The sequence below is a fragment of the Brachycentrus maculatus genome, unplaced genomic scaffold (assembly GCF_059751285.1).
Source record: "Brachycentrus maculatus isolate JH-2025_06_01 unplaced genomic scaffold, ASM5975128v1 h1tg000475l, whole genome shotgun sequence".
In the NCBI taxonomy this organism is placed as follows: domain Eukaryota; kingdom Metazoa; phylum Arthropoda; class Insecta; order Trichoptera; family Brachycentridae; genus Brachycentrus; species Brachycentrus maculatus.
Genome location: NW_028281222.1, coordinates 529,884 through 550,337, shown reverse-complemented (window position 1 = coordinate 550,337; position 20,454 = coordinate 529,884). Strand labels below are relative to the sequence as shown.

Sequence of the window (20,454 nt, the reverse complement as noted above, 5' to 3'; positions counted from 1 at the left end):
TACATATATATATATATATATATATATATATATATATATATATATATATATATATATATATATATATATATATATATATATATATATATATATATATATATATATATATATATATATATATATATATATATATATATATATATATATATGACCCCTCCTCTCTTTCTTAAACTTGCTACCGAATTCTACCTATTTATCATTAGAATCCTAGAATACTTTTTTGTCTAATTGTTAATTAATTGTTTTTAGTTTTTTGATAAAATCTATTACATCAGACAATAATATGTATTAACTTTTAAAAACGTCTGAGACATTACTATCTGTCATTAGAATCCTAACTGTCGATCAAACCTCCTCCCTCTACCTCCTTCCCTAATCTCCCTTCTTCCTTTGCCCTCCTTATTATCGTCTTTTGTTAATTTATGTTTCTTTTTTAAATGTCAATTTGTAATTTATGTTTTTTTTTAAATGTTCAAGTACTATCTGCCCACTGATTGCAAACGGCTATATATGGTATCAAACGTTTTGATCAATATCACTAGTCCGTCTTTGGTTGGTTGGAAGATATTGCTTTTTAGCAATAAGCCCGCCAATGTACTTTTTATTTTCTGTACATGAAGTTTAAAAATAAAAATAAAATAAAATAAATAAAATAAAATATATATATATATATATATATATATATATATATATATATATATATATATATATATATATATATATATATATATATATATATATATATATATATATATATATATATATATATATATATATATATATATATATATATATATATATATATACATATATATATATATATGTATATATATGTATATATATAACTCATATCCGCACCCGATGGTGCATAGGGCACTGCATCATATAACGATCAAGATAACACTGCGTTTAAATGATGCAGTGCCTTATGCACCGTCGGGATGCGGATAAGGGTTTGATGAACAGAAGACAGACATCGTTAAAAATGAGTTCCACTTTTTTTTGTTTATTTACGGACACGCCTCCGTAAATAATATAATATCCGCCTCCGTAGTGTAATGGTCAGCACGCTCGACTACCATACTGGAGGTTCCGGGTTCGATTCTCAGGGAGGGTCAAATAAGTAGTGATTTTTTCACTGTAATATTTATTCAATATAACCCTGGACTGGTACCTGAAGCGGAGGGCTGATCACCTTTCCTTTATGTGTTATTGATCAAGATAACACTGCGTTTTTATGATGCAGTGCCCTATGCACCATAGGGTGCGGATAAGGGTTTGAATGAATATTATTTACAAAATGTGGAGTCCGAAACGAAGCAGTCGTCCTGGGCAATACCCACGGATATGATGACTTTTATCGGCTATTTACCGACGCACGATAGAAGTTCGAACAATGAAATAAGGAAATAATGCAAGGCTGAGATAAGCATTATCGATATTATTAAATATTTTTAAATCAACGCACCCTTTGTATATTTTCCCTTATTATACTGAGAACAAAGGCATCTATCGCCAACATATTCATTAGTCATACTACCCTTAATGGTACTTTAATTACGGCCATGTTTATGCACTTACTGCGTCTTTTGTACAAACACATTTTTCCAAGTATTTGTCGCTCGTACGCCACTGTTTATTATTTAGCAAATTACCCGTTTTTATTATATCCTTTCAAATACCATTATAATTTATACTAATTCAGGTTTTTACGCGTAGGCTCAAACTTGTTACTTGGATGTGTTTTTCATTTCGCTCACTCCTTTCAACAACGTCATATATCAAAAAACTTGATTTTCAGGAGATCGTTTTGTAAGTTTGAGAATTTATTTTTTATTTGATTTATTCGGGAATTGTACAGCTTACATATATAAAATTATATAATAATAACAATAATAAACATTACATTACATTAACAAAAAATAGTTACGTTTAAAAAAATCCAATTAAACAATTCCACATTTATGTTATAAAACTATTTGAAAAAAATTCAGAGATTAAACAAAAAAGGGTATTATATAAAATAATAGATTTGGCAGGAAGGAGAAGGAAAGGAGAGGAAAGGGAATATAATAAAATGTATTAAAAATAAATATCAAGCCAGTTTTTAAACTTTTTACTGTGCAACAGATATTTTTAGGTAAAACCTGAATATTTTTTCTCATTTGAAAAATATTTAGTTTATTTAAAAAAAAATTTTAAACAATACCTTTTCTTCAAAATGCACAACAACGGTTTATGCCCTGTAGCGGGTAAATATTAAGTTAAAAATATGCCGCGTTTGCTGGGATGTAGTACATTTTCTGGGCATTCCGAAAACATGCACAATTGAAAATTGACAATTTTTTATATATGACGTTTTTGAAAGGTGAGCGATTTGTACAGTAAAACCTCGATATAACGATATAATCATTAGAATTTTTTTAAACAGCAAATTGAGATGTTTTTTCGTTTTAAATTATTATTATTATTTTATTAAACAAAAAACAAAAATAAAGTTAAGTAAAATCTCGTTGTAACGGACTAATTTTGGGAGGGGTGTTAATTTTATCGATAATGCTTATCTCAGCCTTGCATTCTTTCCTTTTATCACCATTCGCACATCTATCATACAAGGTTTTGCCGCACATTCGTCTAAAACACCGCATCTCGACTGCATTCAGTCTTGATATTTTTCATAATAATAATCAAATATTGACGAAAAAGACTAAATGCGGTCGAAATGCGATCTCCACACGAATGAAATGACGCATGGTAAAAGTTCGAAGGATGAAATAAGTAAATAATGCAAGCATTACCTATAAAATTAAGAATAATGTGTTGAAACATCGTTACTGAAATCATCACCAGTCTGAAGATCTCGGTGATGACGATTTAAATTTTGTATTCGCTGCGCAATGCGGCTGTCCAAATTTAAAACACAGTAAGGGACATTTTTTTGTAGTACGTTTTTTTTGCATTTATGGACTAAGTAGACTCTACTTAGTTCGAAAATGCAAAAAAAACGTACTACAAAAAAATATCCCTTACTGTGTTTTCAATTTGGACAGCCGAATGCACAGTAAAAATAACACTTAGGAGTTTTTTCCCGTTTTTTAAATCATATTTTTTAAATCATATTTTCATATGGTGTACGGAGTGCGTGGAAGTTTTTGGTATCGTAAGAGAACGGTAATTAACTATAACCTAACTATGAGTATTTCAAAAACTTACTAACTAACTAACCATCACGCCGCTTCCCCGCAGGGGTAGGCAGAGAGAATAGAGCGCCACACCACTCTGTCCTTGCAAACATTCTTCGCCTCTTCCACGTTCATGCGTCTCCTCATACATACCCGCCGATTGTTTCGACTCCTAACCTGACCGCTTTCAAGTATTTGGCATACCTGATCGTGCCATGTTTTTCTCGGTCTTCCTCTGCTTCTTTTCCCATTAACATTCGCCTCATAAATTTGTTTTACCGTTCTTCCCTCACTCATTCGTTCTACTATTATTTCTTTCCTCACTATCGTTCTTTCCTCACTCATTCGTTCTACTAGTATTTCAATATTTTAGAATTTAGTACATCAAACCCGATGATGACAAAGTTCTTGTCGAAACCGGTTGGATAAAGTGTACCAATAAAAAGTGGTTAAAACAAAGTAGTTTCATTCTTATATTTAAATCTTTTTTGTGTGGTCTTTGAGTTACAAGGTCAAATTTTAACAGCATTTCTGAATAACCGTTATTGATCCGGAAAGTGCTTTAGGTCAAAAAAGTCAAACTCCAAAAGCACCAAGGGTCGCATTAGGTATTTTGGGTACGCCGGCGGGCCACATCAAAAAACTTAAAAATCCCATTTTCATTTTTATATAACTTTGAGTGAATAATTTATCATCAATCACAGTCACACGAGGTACAATAGATACAACTTAATGATTTTGTAAAAGAATATCATATCGCTCACTCCTTTCAAGAGCGTCATAAATAAAAAACTTGATTTTTCAGGAGAACGTTATTAAAGTTTAAAAATATAACACAATGAATTAAAAATAAATCTCAAGCCACTTATTGAACTTTTTACTGTGCAACACATATTTTTAGGTAAAACTTGAAGGTTTTTTCTCCATTTGAAAAATATTTAATATATTCAAAAAAATAATTAAACAATACCTTTTCTTCAAAATGCAAAAACAACATTTTTTGTCCTGTAGCGGGTAAATATTAAGTTAAAAATATACCTCTTTTGCTGGGATATAGTACATTTTCTGGGCATTCTGAAAACATGCACAACTAAAAATTGTCGATTTTTGATTTATGACGTTCTTGAAAGGAGTGAGCGATATGTACCCGTATTTTTTATTTATTTCAATGAAGAATTAAAATGAATGAAATATATAACCGCGGGTATCCGCGGGCCGCAAAATTAATACTCGCGGGCCGCAAGCGGCTCGCGGGCCGCGTGTTCGACATGCCTGCTGTAGGTCATTAGTTTTTAATGACGTATCATTACTATTGACCAAATTCACTCAAAAAATAATTTGAATGACATGTTGATAGAGTCTATTACTTATTTGTTTTATGTATCGCACACCTAGATCAAAAGAGTATCAACTAAAAAAAAACGTTTTTTTCAGGAGAGACGAAAAACTTATAGTGATGTCGCCTTATGTAATATAAGTTCCCTGTTTTCTTTTATGAATGGACAATGCATATTAAAGCATATTTACATTAAAACATTTCATACTAACTAACTAACTAACCATCACGCCGCTTTCCCGAAGGGGTAGGCAGAGAGAATCGAATTTTTTTATTCACTAAAAGGAACATGTCCGCCTCCGTAGTGTAATGGTCAGCACGCTCGGCTACCGTTCTGGAGGTCCCGGGTTCGATTCCCAAGGGGGGTAAAATAAATATAAGTGATTTTTTCACTGTCATATTTATTCAATATTACCCTGGACTGGTACCTGAAGCGGAGGGCTGATCACCTTTCCTTCATGTGTAAACCATCAAGATAACGCTGCGTTTATATGACGCAGTGCCCTATGCACCATTGGGGTGCGGATAAGGATTTAAAAGGAACATATAGTGCTATATTTTGAAGAATATTTAAGATATTGACAAATCATATTGAAAAGATATTGAAAACATTGAAGAAAATATACTGAAGTGTTCGACTCCTATATTTACTGTTAATTCTTAGGACATGAATTTCGTTTGAATTGAACAATTGAAATTCGTTCCAGGCGCCAGTGTGAACGGCTCCTCGCTGCGTGGGATCGCTCGGGGGCGCGCTCGCCGGCCGGCCGCGGAGGGAGTGTACCCGCCCGAGGAGGCGGCGCCCCCCGGCGAGGACTACTTCGCGTCGTACGACGCGGACTACGCGCTGCGCCAGGCGCGCCGCAACCGCAGCTCGCCGGCCTACGACGAGGAGGAGGACGCGCCCATCTTCCCCGACCCGGAGATGATGGTCTTCGAGTCGGATAAAGATGGTATTACTATTGAAGGTGTCCCACCGCATGCCCAGATCTGATACAGAAGCACCTAGGCTTCCTGACAGACCTTCTCTATAGTCATAAGCGAGGTACATTGAGAGCTGTCCCACCGCATGCTCAGATCTGATACAGAAGCATCTAGGCTTCCTGACCGACCTTCTCTATAGTAATAAGCGAGGTACATTGAGAGCTGTCCCACCGCATGCCCAGATCTGATACAGAAGCATCTAGGCTTCCTGACAGACCTTCTCTATAGTAATAAGCGAGGTACATTGAGAGCTGTCCCACCGCATGCCCAGATCTGATACAGAAGCATCTAGGCTTCCTGACAGACCTTCTCTATAGTAATAAGCGAGGTACATTGAGAGCTGTCCCACCGCATGCCCAGATCTGAAACAGAAGCATCTAGGCTTCCTGACAGATCTGCTCTTGCTAAGCAATTTTTTTTTAACTAAGTTACGAAATTTATTGAAAATGTGAAACAATATAAAATTGTATCCCGATTTTACTGTGAATTTACATTTAAAAGCTTTCAATATACCTGTCACTGCCAATCTAAATAAATACAAGATTGTAATTGTTGGGTAATATATCCAAAATAAAACAAGGTTTGTTGGATTCAATTCTGCATTTATTTATGTATATGTTAATACGTCACGCGTTTCGTCTTCTTAGGACATTATCAAACACTGCATGTTTTAGCAAGCAAGCTTTTTTTATAAAGCAGTGTTTGATAATGTCCTAAGAAGAAGAAACGCGTCACGCATTAACATATGCATAAATAAATGTAGAATTCAATCCAACAAACCTTGTTTTATTTTGGATTTATTACCCAACAATTCAATATGGAATTCTACCAACTGTCTGCAGTTACAATAAACAAGATTGTAAGTCCATCACCAAATTTTCTAGAAGTACCCCAGTGTAGGCAGTGAAAGGGATTAGTGTTTAGGTCAATTAGTCAGCTAGATCCGATTCCGACTCGACGTTGGCCGGACACAGACGCCCACAACCCTGACCAGCACAGCAGACAGAGAATTTACAGAGAATGGTCAGTCATCGCATTTCCACTCAACCATTATTCATCTACACTATTTCGGATCCCTTTCACAAGTATATATATATATATATATATATATATATATATATATATATATATATATATATATATATATATATATATATATATATATATATATATGTATATATATATATATATATATATATATATATACGTATATACACATGCACATATATTTTTTCTTGATACACGCCTATCACAATCCTAACAAACGATGGACATAAAAAATAAAGAAAAACCCCATCTCACAACCTGGCACAAAGTCCTAACCACGACACTGAAAGACAACAATAACACAACGCAGTAATTGGAGATAATCCAGTTTTTGTGAACAAGTATTTGGACACACTCAAAATGTTGTAAATAAATTATCTGGTCAAATTATAAGCTTAAAAAAATAATAAAAATGAAAATATTTATATTACATTTTTTACTTTATTATTTAGTTTCCCAAAAGCATGGTGGGACTAACAACTCGCTCTGCATGTTTTGCATGTGCAGTGATAGTGTATGTGAATAGTACTAAGTGGGTGTGGTGTAGTGTTGTTCGCATGATTGTTAAATTGTAGTGTATGTCCTGACGAAGAGACGGGTACGTCTCGAAACCGGTAGACAGAAGTAGTCGGTGAGTGCTTATTTACTAACATTACTAATATCAATTAAAATAAATATGTATGTTTGTATTTATGAAATAAAATAAAATGAATAAATAAATAAATAAAACCCTTATCCGCACCCCAATGGTGCATAGGGCACTGTGTTTTATAAACTCAGTGTTATCATGATCGTTTTACTTATGAAGGATAGGTGATCAGCCCTCCGCTTCAGGTACCAGTCCATGGTAATATTGAATAAATATAACAGTGAAAAAATCACTTATATTTATTTTTACCCCCTTTGGGAATTGAACCCGGGACCTCCAGAACGGTAGCCGAGCGTGCTGACCATTACATTACGGAGGCGGACAATGAAATAAATAAAATAAATAATATTATTGAGATACCAATAAGTGATATTGATTCATCACCCAGGCATGTTGGCTCGATCCCTCACCCGACCACGTGGCCTTCTTGCAGACGACCTGACGCAGTCCTCGTCGCCCGACGCGCTGCCCGAGGTGGAGCTGCCCGGCAACTGGCTGTCGGACCCGGACCTGCGCGAGCGCGCGCGCATTGACAGCGTGGAGTACGTGTACTACGGCGCGCGCGGCGGCGGCGGCACGGCCGGGCGCTGGGGCGCGCCTGTGGTGGGCGGCGCGGGCGCGGGCGCGCTGGCGCTGCTGGCGGCCGGCGCCGCGCTGCTGCGCCGCAAGGGCTTCCGCGCCAGCAAGATGTTCCCTGTGCAGATGAACATGGTGGCCGCGCTGCTGGTCACCAACCTGACGCTGCTCGTCGGCGTGCAGGTACGCACATCGCTCGCTCCTCTCAACAACGTCATAAATCAAAAAACTTGATTTTTCAGGAGATCGTTTTTAAAGTTTAAAAATATAATACAATGTATTGAAAATAAATATCAAGCCACTTATTGAACTTTTTACTGTGCAACTGATCTGTTCAGGTTAAACCTGAAGGTTTTTTCTACATTTCAAAAATATTTAGTTTATTAAAAAAATTAATTCAACAATACCTTTTCTTTAAAATGTAAAAACAACACTTTCTGCCCTGTAGCGGGTAAATATTAAGTTAAAAATATGCCGCTTTTGCTGGGATATAGTACATTTTCTGGGCATTCCGAAAACATGCGCAACTGAAAATTTACGATTTTTGATATATGACGTTGTTGAAATGAAAATATTAATTATATCGGCCGTTATAAACACTTCACGAGTCTAATACAATCCTTTATAGGTTGAGTATGTTAAATTAGATATTCCTCCCGTCTGACAAAGATCCATCATCACTTTTGATTTTACAGGACACTGCGGTCCAGGCAAGGTGTGAAGTGATCGCCCTCCTCCTGCACTACATGCATCTCGTATGCGCGTCGTGGATCACGGTCTACTGCTACGTCATATCGGACAATGTCACCAAAGGTTGCGTGCCCAACCTGCGATACAACTACCTCTTCGCGTACGGAATACCGGCTGTCCTCGTTTTGGTGAGAACCATATCATATAGTCACAACATTGTGAGTGTGTCCAAATACTTAGGAGTTATTTTTACAGGATTTTTTAACATTTGAATCAAGATAGAGAAGAAGTCTGGGTATTTACAAAGCTTTTGACCTACCATAGGCTGGTTACGTGATTACTTTATACACATGTAACATTCACTAGTTCTACCCATGATTGTACACCACAGTACTCAAACTTTTTGGGTCTCCTAGATTTATTGATTAATCTCGTGACCCAGTACATGTTAGTTCACAAAAGCCATCTATGCTGGAATGATGAAAACTTTTCTAAGCAAAGACTCTTTTTATTTGTATGCAAGGCCCGAATCCTGGATTATACCCCCTAAATGCCCAGACTTCCATATTCTTCTTCATCTTTGATGAGATGTCAAAAATAATATGAAAAATAACTCCTTTAATTGGGGATAATCCAGATTTGTGAACAAGTATTTGGACACACTCAAAATGTTGTAAAAATATGTTAATTTGAGAGTTGACACATAAACAATGGCTACTGAGACAGCTTTGAAATGCGTCTGTTATGGTTATTTGTAAATATGTTTTATTTGAAAAGCAATGCCAAAATTAGCAATCACACATTTCTCAGTATGGACAAAAGACCGTATAACAAAATACTCTCTAATAGATTAAGGCCAGGTTCATATGGTGATTTTATCCATATGTTCATATCGCTCACTCCTTTCAACAACGTCATATCGCTCACTCCTTTCAAGAACGTCATAAATCAAAAAACTTGATTTATCAGGAGAACGTTTTTAAAGCTTAAAAATATAATATAATTTATTAAAAATATATATCAAGCCACTTATTGAACTTTTTGCTGTACAACAGATCTTTTTAGGTCAAACCTGAATGTTTTCTCTCCATTTGAAAAATATTTAGTTTATTTAAAAATAATAATTAAACAATACCTTTTCTTCAAAATGCAACAACAACACTTTCTGCCCTGTAGCGGGTAAATATTAAGTTAAAAATATGCCGCTTTTGCTGGGATTTTGCATTTTCTAGGCATTCCGAAAACATGCACAAGTGAAAATTGTTGATTTTTTATATATGACGTTATTGAAAGGAGTGAGCGATATCCGACCCAGTTTCTCCAGGGTATGCTTGGCTACAATAGTTTAGAGACTAGAAGGAATGTGTATTTGATTACACATTTTTATCCATTGCTGCGCGGTATGATCGATAATCCTGAAATTATCCGGAGCATTGGTCTGTATGTTCCCGATAGTTACCTAAGACAGTGTCGGCATAGATTGTTTCACCTATACACAGGACCAACCTGCCGATGGTTATGCCTGTAGGAAGAGCTACCGCTATGTTGAACAATATCACATTGGATATTGATCTGTTCCATGTGTCTGAAGGAGTTTTCCGAAGCGGGATTCTTTTACACCTTTAAGTCTTTTACTTTTAATATATACGCCTTGAATATTGTTTGTTATGTAAATATTATTTTTTTTATTGAATAAATTGAATTGAATTGAAAATTGAACTGAATATGTGTATTTTTTGTGGGATAAGTTGCATTTATTCTGCGTTCACTTAACTTCTGTCTAATTGGCACCAAAAACCTGAAAATTGTACCAAAGCAATATGCACACTGTATGCCGATGGGTTAAAATGATAAAAATTTCACGCTATATGAGATAATTTTTTACGCATTGAATTTACATATATTGATCTGGTCTCACTCAACTCAAGGTGGAGTTGAATGAGACCAGATCAGGGTCCTATGAATAAGTGTATGACCCGATCTGTTGCAGTTCTTCTACGCCATATCGATGGAGAGCTACGAGACCAAGGACTACTGCTGGATGTCCCTGGAGAAGGGCATGCTGCTGGGGCTCATGGCGCCCGGCACGGCGCTCATCCTGGCCAACACGCTCATCGCCATGGTGGGCCTCAAGGCCGTCAGCCGCAAGCGCCAGGAGGGCGTCGCCTCCTCCATCCGCGCGCGCATTGCTGCCCAGGGCAGGCTGGCCCAGCCCCAAGGTGAGGACTCGAGCTATATCGCGTGGCGAGGCTAGGTCGTGAGGACTTGTGGTCCATCGTTTAGCAAGGCACGGTCATGCGACTCAAGCTATATCGCGTGGCGAAGTATGGTCGTGAGAACTTGCAGTTCATCGCGTAGCGAGGCGAGGTCATGAAGTCTAAGGTGATGTCTTTCAATCCATTGTGTGGCGAGGCAAAATCGCGTGAAATTGTGGCCCAACACATAGCGAGGCAAGGTCATGAGGACTTTTAGTCCATCATAAGGCGAGATAAGGTCCATTGATAATTGAAAGCTTAACCAGAGCCGAACTATGGAGTACTGGTACCAACAGTTCAGTATGGAAGTGAAGCATGGAGTTGGCAAACAAAGGATGAAAGTAGACTTAATGCAGTCGAAATGTGATCTTTCAGATGAATGTGCAGCCGAATTATGTATGATAGATTTTTCAATGGTGACATAAGAAAAGAATAGGCTGAGATAAGCATTTTCTATCAAATAAAGAAAGGTGTGTTAAGATGGTTTGGACGTGTGAATCAAATGCGTGAAAAAAAATGGGAAAACTAATTTATGAGGTGAATGTAGTTGGAAGTAGAAGCAGAGGAAGGTCAGGTCAAGAGTCGGAATAATCAGCAGGTATATATGAGGCATAAATGTAAAAGAGGCCAAGATTGTCTGCAAAGACAGAGTATTGTGGCATTATTGGGCGTTAGATTTGTGAGCACCCTGACATTTCACGATCACATAGAGGCAGTCAGTGGTAATGCATTGAAAATGCTAGGATTTGTTCTGCGTACTGCCAGGGTTTTCCAAAATACCCGCGTGCTGAGAACTCTTTATAACTCCTTGGTGCGAAGTAGACTCGAGAGTGGCTCCATGATTTGGGGGCCACACGAGCTTAAGTACTCTCTTATGGTAGAGAAAGTCCAAAAGAAGTTTTTGAGGTATCTCTACATGAGAGAGTACGGCTATTATCCTTGGCTCTACCCGACCCAGTGTCTCCAGAGTATGCTTGGCTACAATAGTTTAGAGACTAGAAGGAATGTGTATTTGATTACGCATTTTTATCGATTGTTGCGCGGTATGATGAATAATCCTGAAATTATCGGCATACATTGTTTCACATTCCTATACACAGGACCAACCTGCCGATGGTTATGCCTGTAGGAAGAGCTACCGTTGAACAATATCACATTGGATATTGATCTGTTCCATGTGTCCGAAGGAGTTTTCCGAAGCGGGATTCTTCTACACCTTTAAGTCTTATTGCTTACTTTTAATATATGTATACGCCTTGAATATTGTTTGTTGTGTATATATTATTTTTTTATTGAATAAATTGAATTGAATTGAAATTGAATTGAATATATTTTCTCAGCCTACTTATATGATGCAAGGCATCGAGTGTGCCAAATGCTTGAAGGGGTCCGGTCAGGAGTCGGAATAATCGACTGGTACATATAAGGGGATGCGGGAATTTGGAAGAGGCGAAGAATGCTTGCAAAGACGAGCAGTGTGGCAGTTCTCTCTGAATTCGTGAATCAACATCTTCTTCTTTTTGTAGATCCTAGGGATCTGTTTGTGCCTCCGCATGTCGCCTTGGGATGTCGACTCCCAGCTGTCTTTCCATCTTTTCGGAGGTCTGCCTGGGGGTCTGCGTCCTTCAGGGTTGTCTGTCTTCTGACATTCTGTTTATATGTTCATTCCAGTATCGCCTTCATTGTCGTCCCCACCTCACAATATCCTCCGTCTTACACATGCTTAACGTGATTATTCAAAATTGTTTTGTCTATGTGTGTCTCCAGGCGGTGCCAGCAAGTACACGAGCACCAATTCCCTGGCCAGCGTGGACTCCCGCAGGGAAGGCAATGCGGATAACAAGTCCCACAACCTGGATGAAGCAGAGGGGTCCTCCTGGATGAGGAGCTGCTCAGCGGGACAGGTGGATAAGTCATTTCTTAGATTTTTACCACCAATTCCATCACTCGTGATCAAGCAGATCACTTTTTATACTTTTGTTTCTTCAGAATTTCATATACTTGTTAAAAAATATGTACATGTACATGGAAGCATCTGTAGCTTCCGAAACTTCTTCTAACCCTTATCCGCACCCAATGGTGCATAGGGCACTGGATCTTATTGACACTGTGTTATCTTGATCATTACCTGCCGTACTCCTGCGCTTCAGCGACTAGTCCAAGGTAATATTAAATAAATGTTAGAGTAATTACATCCCAGGTATGTCAAATACTTGAAAGCGGCCGGGTCAGGAGTCGTAATAATCGTCGGGTATGTATGAGGAGATGCATGAATGTAGAAGAGGCAAAGAATGTTTGCAAAGACAGAGTGGTGTGGCGTTCGATTCTCTCTGCCTACCCCTCCGGGGAAGCGGCGTGATGGTTAGTTAGTAATTACATCCGGGTTCGATTCCCAGTGGTGGGTGAGTTAAATATTAGATAAACACTCTAATATTTATTTAATACTACCCTGGACTGGTCCCCAAAGCGCAGGAGTAATCAATCACCTTGCCTCCATGTAAGTAACGATTAAGAGAACACTGCGTCAACACAATGCATTGCCCTATGCACCATCGGGTGCGGATGAAGGTTTGAAGAAGAAGAATACTTTCTCTAATATTTTTTCAAGTACTTTATGTACCGTAGAACGGGGCTACTTGAACTTTGATGTGTTACTTGAGCCCAGTACAAAAAAAAATTATATCTTTTTTTGGTCTACAATAATGATCGTATCGTGACAATAAGTGTCACCTGTCAGGAAAACAATGAATCATGTCGATACGTTTATTATTGTAGACCAAATACAGATCTAAATATTTTTTTTGTACTGGGCTCAAGTAACACATCAAAGTTCAAGTAGCCCCGTTCTACAGTACCTAACATTTCTATTATAAGGTTAAGGGAATGTCTACTCATTCAACTAGGCTAAGTATACGAATTATATCTGATAAGATATATTTGAACAACAAACTAGACAACATTTTGAGTGTGTCCAAATACTTGTTCACAAAATCTGGATTATCTCCAATTACAGGAGTTATTTTCATATTATTTTTTGACATCTCATCAAAGATGAAGAAGAATATGGAAGTCTGGGCATTTACTGGGCTTACGGCCGTCATAGGCTGGTTTAAGTGATCACTTTACACACGTGTAACATTCACCAATTCTACCCATTATTGACAACCACACTACTTAAATTCTTGGAAGTACTGTATATATGAACCAATTTAGAAACCTTGTTCATGAATCACTAGAACTTCACTAGAGACATCTATTGGTGAGATGTAAAGAAGCTTTTTATCAAGTAGAAACTCTTATATTAGTATGTGAGATCCGAATCCTGGATTATAATCACACACATGAGAAACGCCAGAAAATACCATTTTCATTTTTATTATTAAGCTTATAATTTGACCAGATAATTTATTTACAACATTTTGAGTGTGTCCAAATACTTGTTCACAAAATCTGGATTATCTTCAATTACAGGAGTTATTTTCACATTATTTTTTGACATCTCATCAAAGATGAAGAAGAATATGGAAGTCTGAAAAAAAGAACAAACTAGACAAAAATATCCAAATCTTCTAGTACACAACCATGATACACGATTTACGCACAACGAAGGTTTGATAGTCCCAAGAATTAACAATAAATGACGAGTCCAACTCTGCAATATATCTTTCCGAACATTTTTAATTTGTGCCGACAGAGCTTAGAGGTCAAAATAAAATATGGAACAAAGGCAAAATAAAGGAATGGGTAAATGATCAAGAGTTAATTCTATGAAAATTGTAAAGTGAATGAATGTATTCATAATTTTTTCTCTCTTTTTTGTGTGTATATCGGTTAAAATGGTTAAAAAAATTTAAAAATGTATTAAAAACAACTCCATTGACAAGACACACAAAGTGGCTTGGTGGGTCTTTGCAAAAAAAAAGTTCATAATTGTAATTTTAAAGAAATGTATACAATTTATGTAAATATATATGTATATATATATATATATATATATATATATATATATATATATATATATATATATATATATATATATATATATATATATATATACATATTTTTCTTGAAAACTCAGCACCTACTTAGATTAGAAACAATGTATGCAAGAAGAACTCCACCGACAAGACACACAAGATATTGGTAGACTTATATCTCATTTTACTGATGTTTCACTTTTCAACCGTTAGTATATTCCTAAAAACCGATTAAGCTCACGATGTTGTCGTTCCCAGATCCTGGAGACCCTGGAGCCCAGGGAGCCCTCGCTGTACCGCAACGACAGCCTGAAGATGGACCTGTCGGCGCTCTCCATGGACAATCTGTCGTGGAAGTCGGCCGAGCCGGAGGGCGTCGGGGACATGCGCAAGTGCCTGAACTTCGCGCTGCTGCTGCAGCCGCTCTTCTGCGTCTTCTGGTTCATGGGCGTGGTGGCGCTGGAGAACGCCAACCAGCCCCTGCCGCCCTTCGTCTTCGCCTTCCTCTGGACCGGCATGGTAACGCTTCACTTCTTCCGGGTCTTCTCGGTCTAATTACGTTTCTGATACACCTATAACAGCGGTCGGCAAATTTATTGGCCAAAAGCCAAAGCTTTGATTTATTTATGTTACGATCTTATTTGTTTATATTACGATATATTTCAAGAATAATGTGACACAAGTGTATTATAGAGTACCAAAAAGGCACAATAATTCCCATTGAACGTTTTTGTTTAGGAAAATAAATCGTTTCTTAACTAAATACATATACATGATAAAAGTAATCATTTTAAAAACAGCGAAATACCGCCGCGTACGGGCGTCTCTCAAGAACAAAGTTGACGCGGTTAAAAGGTTAATAAATTACAGGTACAAGCTTTATAATTTATCTTCTTCTTCTTCTTCATCTTCATCTTGTTGTAGGCCTTGTGGCCTGTTTTTTAAGAGGGATTAGCCTCCTGTGATGTCGATTCCCAGCTGTCGATCCATCTCTTTGGTGATCTACCTTGGGTTGGCAGTGCAGTGCAATGTGGGGGAGTCTGGTTGGTTCCATTCTCCTCACATGCGCGTACCATTGTCCCCTTCGGTGCCTGTTCCACCTAACGACATCTTCCATCTCGCATATTTCCCTCATCCTGTTGTTCCTTATTCTGTCTCATATACTCTCATTTATTGTAACTGCAGACAGTCCATTTTAAATTTTAAATTTGTGGGTAATATATCCAAAATGATTGGATTGAATTCTACTTTTATTTACATATATCGCTCACTCCTTTCAACAACGTCATCAAAAATTGTCAATTTTCAGTTCAGTTGTGCATGTTTTCGGAATGCCCAGATAATGTACTATATTAAAGCAAAAGTGGCAACTTAATATTTACCCGCTACAGGGCAGAAAGTGTTGTTTTCGCATTTTGAAAAAAGGTATAGTTTAATTATTTTTTAAATATACTAAATATTTTTCAAATGGAGAAAAAACATTCAGGTTTTACTTATAAAGATCTGCTGCACAGTAAAAAGTTCAATAAGTGGCTTGATATTTATTTTTAATACATTTTATTATATTCTTAAACTTTAATAACAATCTCCTGAAAAATCAAGTTTTTTTATATATGACGTTGTTTAAAGGAGTGAGCGATATATGATAATATGTGACGCATTTTGTCTTATTGAGACATTATCTAACACGTATGTGTTTGATAATGTCTTAATACGTCTGTCTGATATCTCGAAGACTCTTGCCTGATATGCTTCTTAGAGCTCCCATGTACAATTTCAAAAACCTTGTTCCAGCACATTTTCATATACTTCCGGCTGACTCGGGTGCTCCCGTACATCCCGTTCGAGGCCGACACGGCCTGGACCGGCGCGCCCGACAACCCGAGCAGCATCGCCGACAGCGCCCAGCCGCCCAGCAAGTCCACGGACACCATCCCGCTGCTGGTCACCAAGGTCGAGTCCCCGCCCTCCATCAGCACCATCAGCCACTAGGCGGGCGCCCAGACGATGGACACAAATCCAAGGCAATCGCGCCCAGAGGGACATAAACCTAAGGCAAGTGCGCCCAAACTTGGGACACAAATCTAAGGCAAGTGCGCCCAAACTTGGGACACAAATCTAAGGCATGTCCTCCCAAACTTGGGACACAAATCTAAGGTATGTGCGCCCAAACTTGGGAAACAAATCTAAAATATGTGTGCCCAAACGTGGGACACAAATCTAAAATATGTGCGCCCAAACGTGGGACACAAATCTTAAGCAAATGTGCCCAAACCTGGGAGTAAATTTAAAGTACTTGCACCCACACACGGGGTACTAATCTACACTTTGTATGCTCACATATGGGACACAAATCTAGTATGTGCGCCCAAAAAAGCATAGTCCTAAAGCAAGTGTGCTTAAACCTGGGGCGCATCTAAAGTATGTGCATATGGGACACAAATCTTAAATATGTGCGCCCACGCATGGGTCACAAATCTAAAGTATGTGTGCCCAAAAAGACATAGATCTAAAGGAAGTGTACTCATACGGGGCACAAATTTAAGGTATATGCACCCAAAACGGCATAGACTTAAAGTAAGTGTGCCTGAACATGGGACACAAATTTAAGGTATGTGAGCCCAGAGGGACATAGGTCTAAAGCAAGTGTGCCCCAATGAGGGACAAGGTTTACAATTTTAATGAATTGTTATTAAAATTGAATTGATAATTGAGTTGTTGGAGAAGCCCTTTTCAGGGCTTTATTTTGTTGAAATATTAAAATGATCTGTTCTTTTTAAAGTGTATAACGGTTTTTAAATGAATCGCAGTTCAATTACAAAACGAATCATTGAACTGTTTAGGATAATACTCATATATATATATGATAAAATTATGAACTCTTCAATTGTAGCTATTTTTGAAAAATCTTTTTGATCAGTTGACTAATTGGTAGTCGATAAATTGACCAAAAAATGTTTTAAACGATGTCTCGAAATATGGAGGTTAATTTTACTGGTAGATTTTAAAATAACCTTTTTGAAGTTTTTCCAATAAACGATTAAGACTCTATAACGTGTAAAATCAACGAAGCAGTTATTTTAAATAATCTTATAATTGTGTCGCCTACTTTCAAAATCCGCCAGATCCATGTAAGTCAATTTTACAAAAAATGCAAAATTCTCCGAGCAACATTTATGTTTAAAAGATATCGCTCACTCCTTTCAAGAACGTCATAAATCAAAAAACATGATTTTTCAGGAGAACGTTTTTAAAGTTTAAAAATATAACACAATACATTAAAAATAAATATCAAGCCACTTTTTGAACTTTTTACTTTGCAACAGATCTTTTAAGGTAAAAACTGAAGATTTTTTATCCATTTAAAAAAATATTTAGTATATTTAAAAAAAAAATTAAATAATACCTTTTCTTCAAAATGCAAAAACAATATTTTCTGCCCTGCAGCTGGTAAATATTGAGTTAAAAATATGCCTCTTTTGCTGGAATATAGTACATTTTCTGGGCATTCCGAAAACATGCACAACTAAAAATTGACGATTTTTGATTTATGACGTTCTTGAAAGGAGTGAGCGATATGTCTATCTTTAGATAAAATATTATGAAATAGAGAATTTTCCCATTTTTTTAAAGAAAATTTTTCAGTATTTGAAAAAAAATGCAATACACTAACCGATAATGAAGTCATCTTAATTTTTGACCTATCCCCGCTCTCTAATTGGCCGATATGGGTCAGAAGGCAAGTTCCATGAATATAGCGGAATTTGAAATACAACGCTGTTTTTAAGTATTTCTTAGCAGGGTTTTCAAGTATGTAAATATTTTGAACAATAAAACCCGCAATTGGCATTCCGATAGAGTTTATTATTTTAAAATCTTTTAAAATTGGACCATTTTGAAAGTAGGCGACACAATTATAACTAAAAAAAAAATAAACGTTATAACTAATAAAATTACAAATTATAATTTGAAGAAAACAGTTCTTTCTCATGACTAATTCATCACCCTTTTCTATGTTCTATGCTCTATGATAGGATAGTGTTTTAAAAATACTAAAAATGCCTAAAAGTATGAGGTGATAATGAATTATTAAAAGAAATGCACAAAACAAGCAAAGGTTTTTCTAGAAAAATAGTTTTTTTAAACAACGATATCTCAATTTTAGTGCATAAATTTTAGAGAGTTGTTACATAAACAATGGCTACTGAGACAGCTTTGAAATGCGTCTGTTATACTAATTTGTAAATATGTTTTATTTGAAAAGGAATACAAAATAAGCAAACACGCATTTCTCAGTATGGACAAAAGACGTATTAACAAAATACTCTCTAATAGATTAAGGCCAGGTTCATATGGTGACTTTATTTATATGTTCATATCGCTCACTCCTATCAGCAATGTCATATATCAAAAAACTTGATTTTTTAAGGAGAATGTTTTTAAAGTTTAAAAATATAATGAAATGTATTAAAAAAAATTAACAAGCCACTTATTGACCTTTTTACTGTGCAACAGATCTTTTTAGGTAAAACCTGAAGGTTTTTTCTCCATTAAAAAAATATTTATTATATTTAAAATGAATAATTAAACAAAATATTTCCTTCAAAATGCAAAAACAACACTTTCTGCCCTGTAGCGGGTAAATGCATAATATTGCATTTACCCGCTTTTTACTGTGCAACAGATCTTTTTAGGTAAAACCTGAATCTTTTTTCTCCATTTGAAAAATATTTAGTTTATTTAAAAAAAATATCAAACGATACCTTTTATTCAAAATGCAAAAACAACACTTTCTGCCCTGTAGCGGGTAAATATTAAGTTAAAAATATGCCACCTTTGCTGGGATATATGTAGTACATTTTCTGGGCATTCTGAAAACATGCACAACTGAAAATTGACGATGTTTGATATATGACGTTGTTGAAAGGAGTGAGCGATATATCAAAAAACTTGATTTTTTTAAGGAGAATGTTTTTAAAGTTTAAAAATATAATAAAATGTATTAAAAATAAATATCAAGCCACTTATTGACCTTTTTACTGTGCAACAGATCTTTTTAGGTAAAACCTGAATCTTTTTTCTCCATTTGAAAAATATTAAGTTTATTTAAAAAAAAAAATTAAACGATACCTTTTCTTCAAAATGCAAAAATGACACTTTCTGCGCTACGGCGGGCGGGTAAATATTAAGTTAAAAATATGCCACCTTTGCTGGGATATATGTAGTACATTTTCTGAGCATTCTGAAAACATGCACAACTGAAAATTGACGATTTTTTATATATGACGTTGTTGATAGGAGTGAGCGATATACGTGATTTAAAAAAAATGTAATTACGTCATTATTGCACCAAATGAGCTATATAATATAAATATATAGTGGGACCTATGAAAATATTATATATTCGTCAAATTCTGCACATTTTGATGGAAAAAAATACATTTATTTTCTCATTAATTGATTCGGCAGTCACTTTGTGTTAAAATCTATCCATTTTTAATTAAAGTCTTTTTTTTTTTTTAAATAAAAGAGAAATATTTGTTTTTTTTAATTTGTTTGGTTTTTAAGGTAAGTCTTTCAAAAATTTGTTAGTAAATAAAGTGTTAAGCATCAATGGACTGAGTGGGTAGAAATACCCTTCCTGTCCGAAGTGTGTTAACCATTTCGGCTGTCCAAACTCAAAACACAGTAAGGGACATTTTCTTTGTAGTACGTTTTTTTGCATTTTTGGACTAAGTAGATTCTACTTAGTCCAAAA

At 36.2% G+C, this 20,454-nt stretch overlaps 1 protein-coding gene across 1 annotated transcript in view; it reads left to right on the top strand.

Moving 5' to 3' along the window:
• LOC148302118 (uncharacterized) overlaps positions 1–20,215 on the top strand; it is a 28,894-nt gene extending 8,679 nt beyond the window's left edge. Inside the window, exons 3-9 of the mRNA XM_088272028.1 lie at positions 5,226–5,471; positions 7,632–7,957; positions 8,470–8,652; positions 10,455–10,683; positions 12,487–12,623; positions 14,955–15,215; positions 16,491–20,215. Coding sequence (XP_088128154.1) covers positions 5,226–5,471; positions 7,632–7,957; positions 8,470–8,652; positions 10,455–10,683; positions 12,487–12,623; positions 14,955–15,215; positions 16,491–16,688 — 1,580 coding nt within the window. The 3' untranslated portion in view covers positions 16,689–20,215. The remainder of the gene's footprint in view (positions 1–5,225; positions 5,472–7,631; positions 7,958–8,469; positions 8,653–10,454; positions 10,684–12,486; positions 12,624–14,954; positions 15,216–16,490) is intronic.
• Positions 20,216–20,454: the final 239 nt, after the last annotated feature.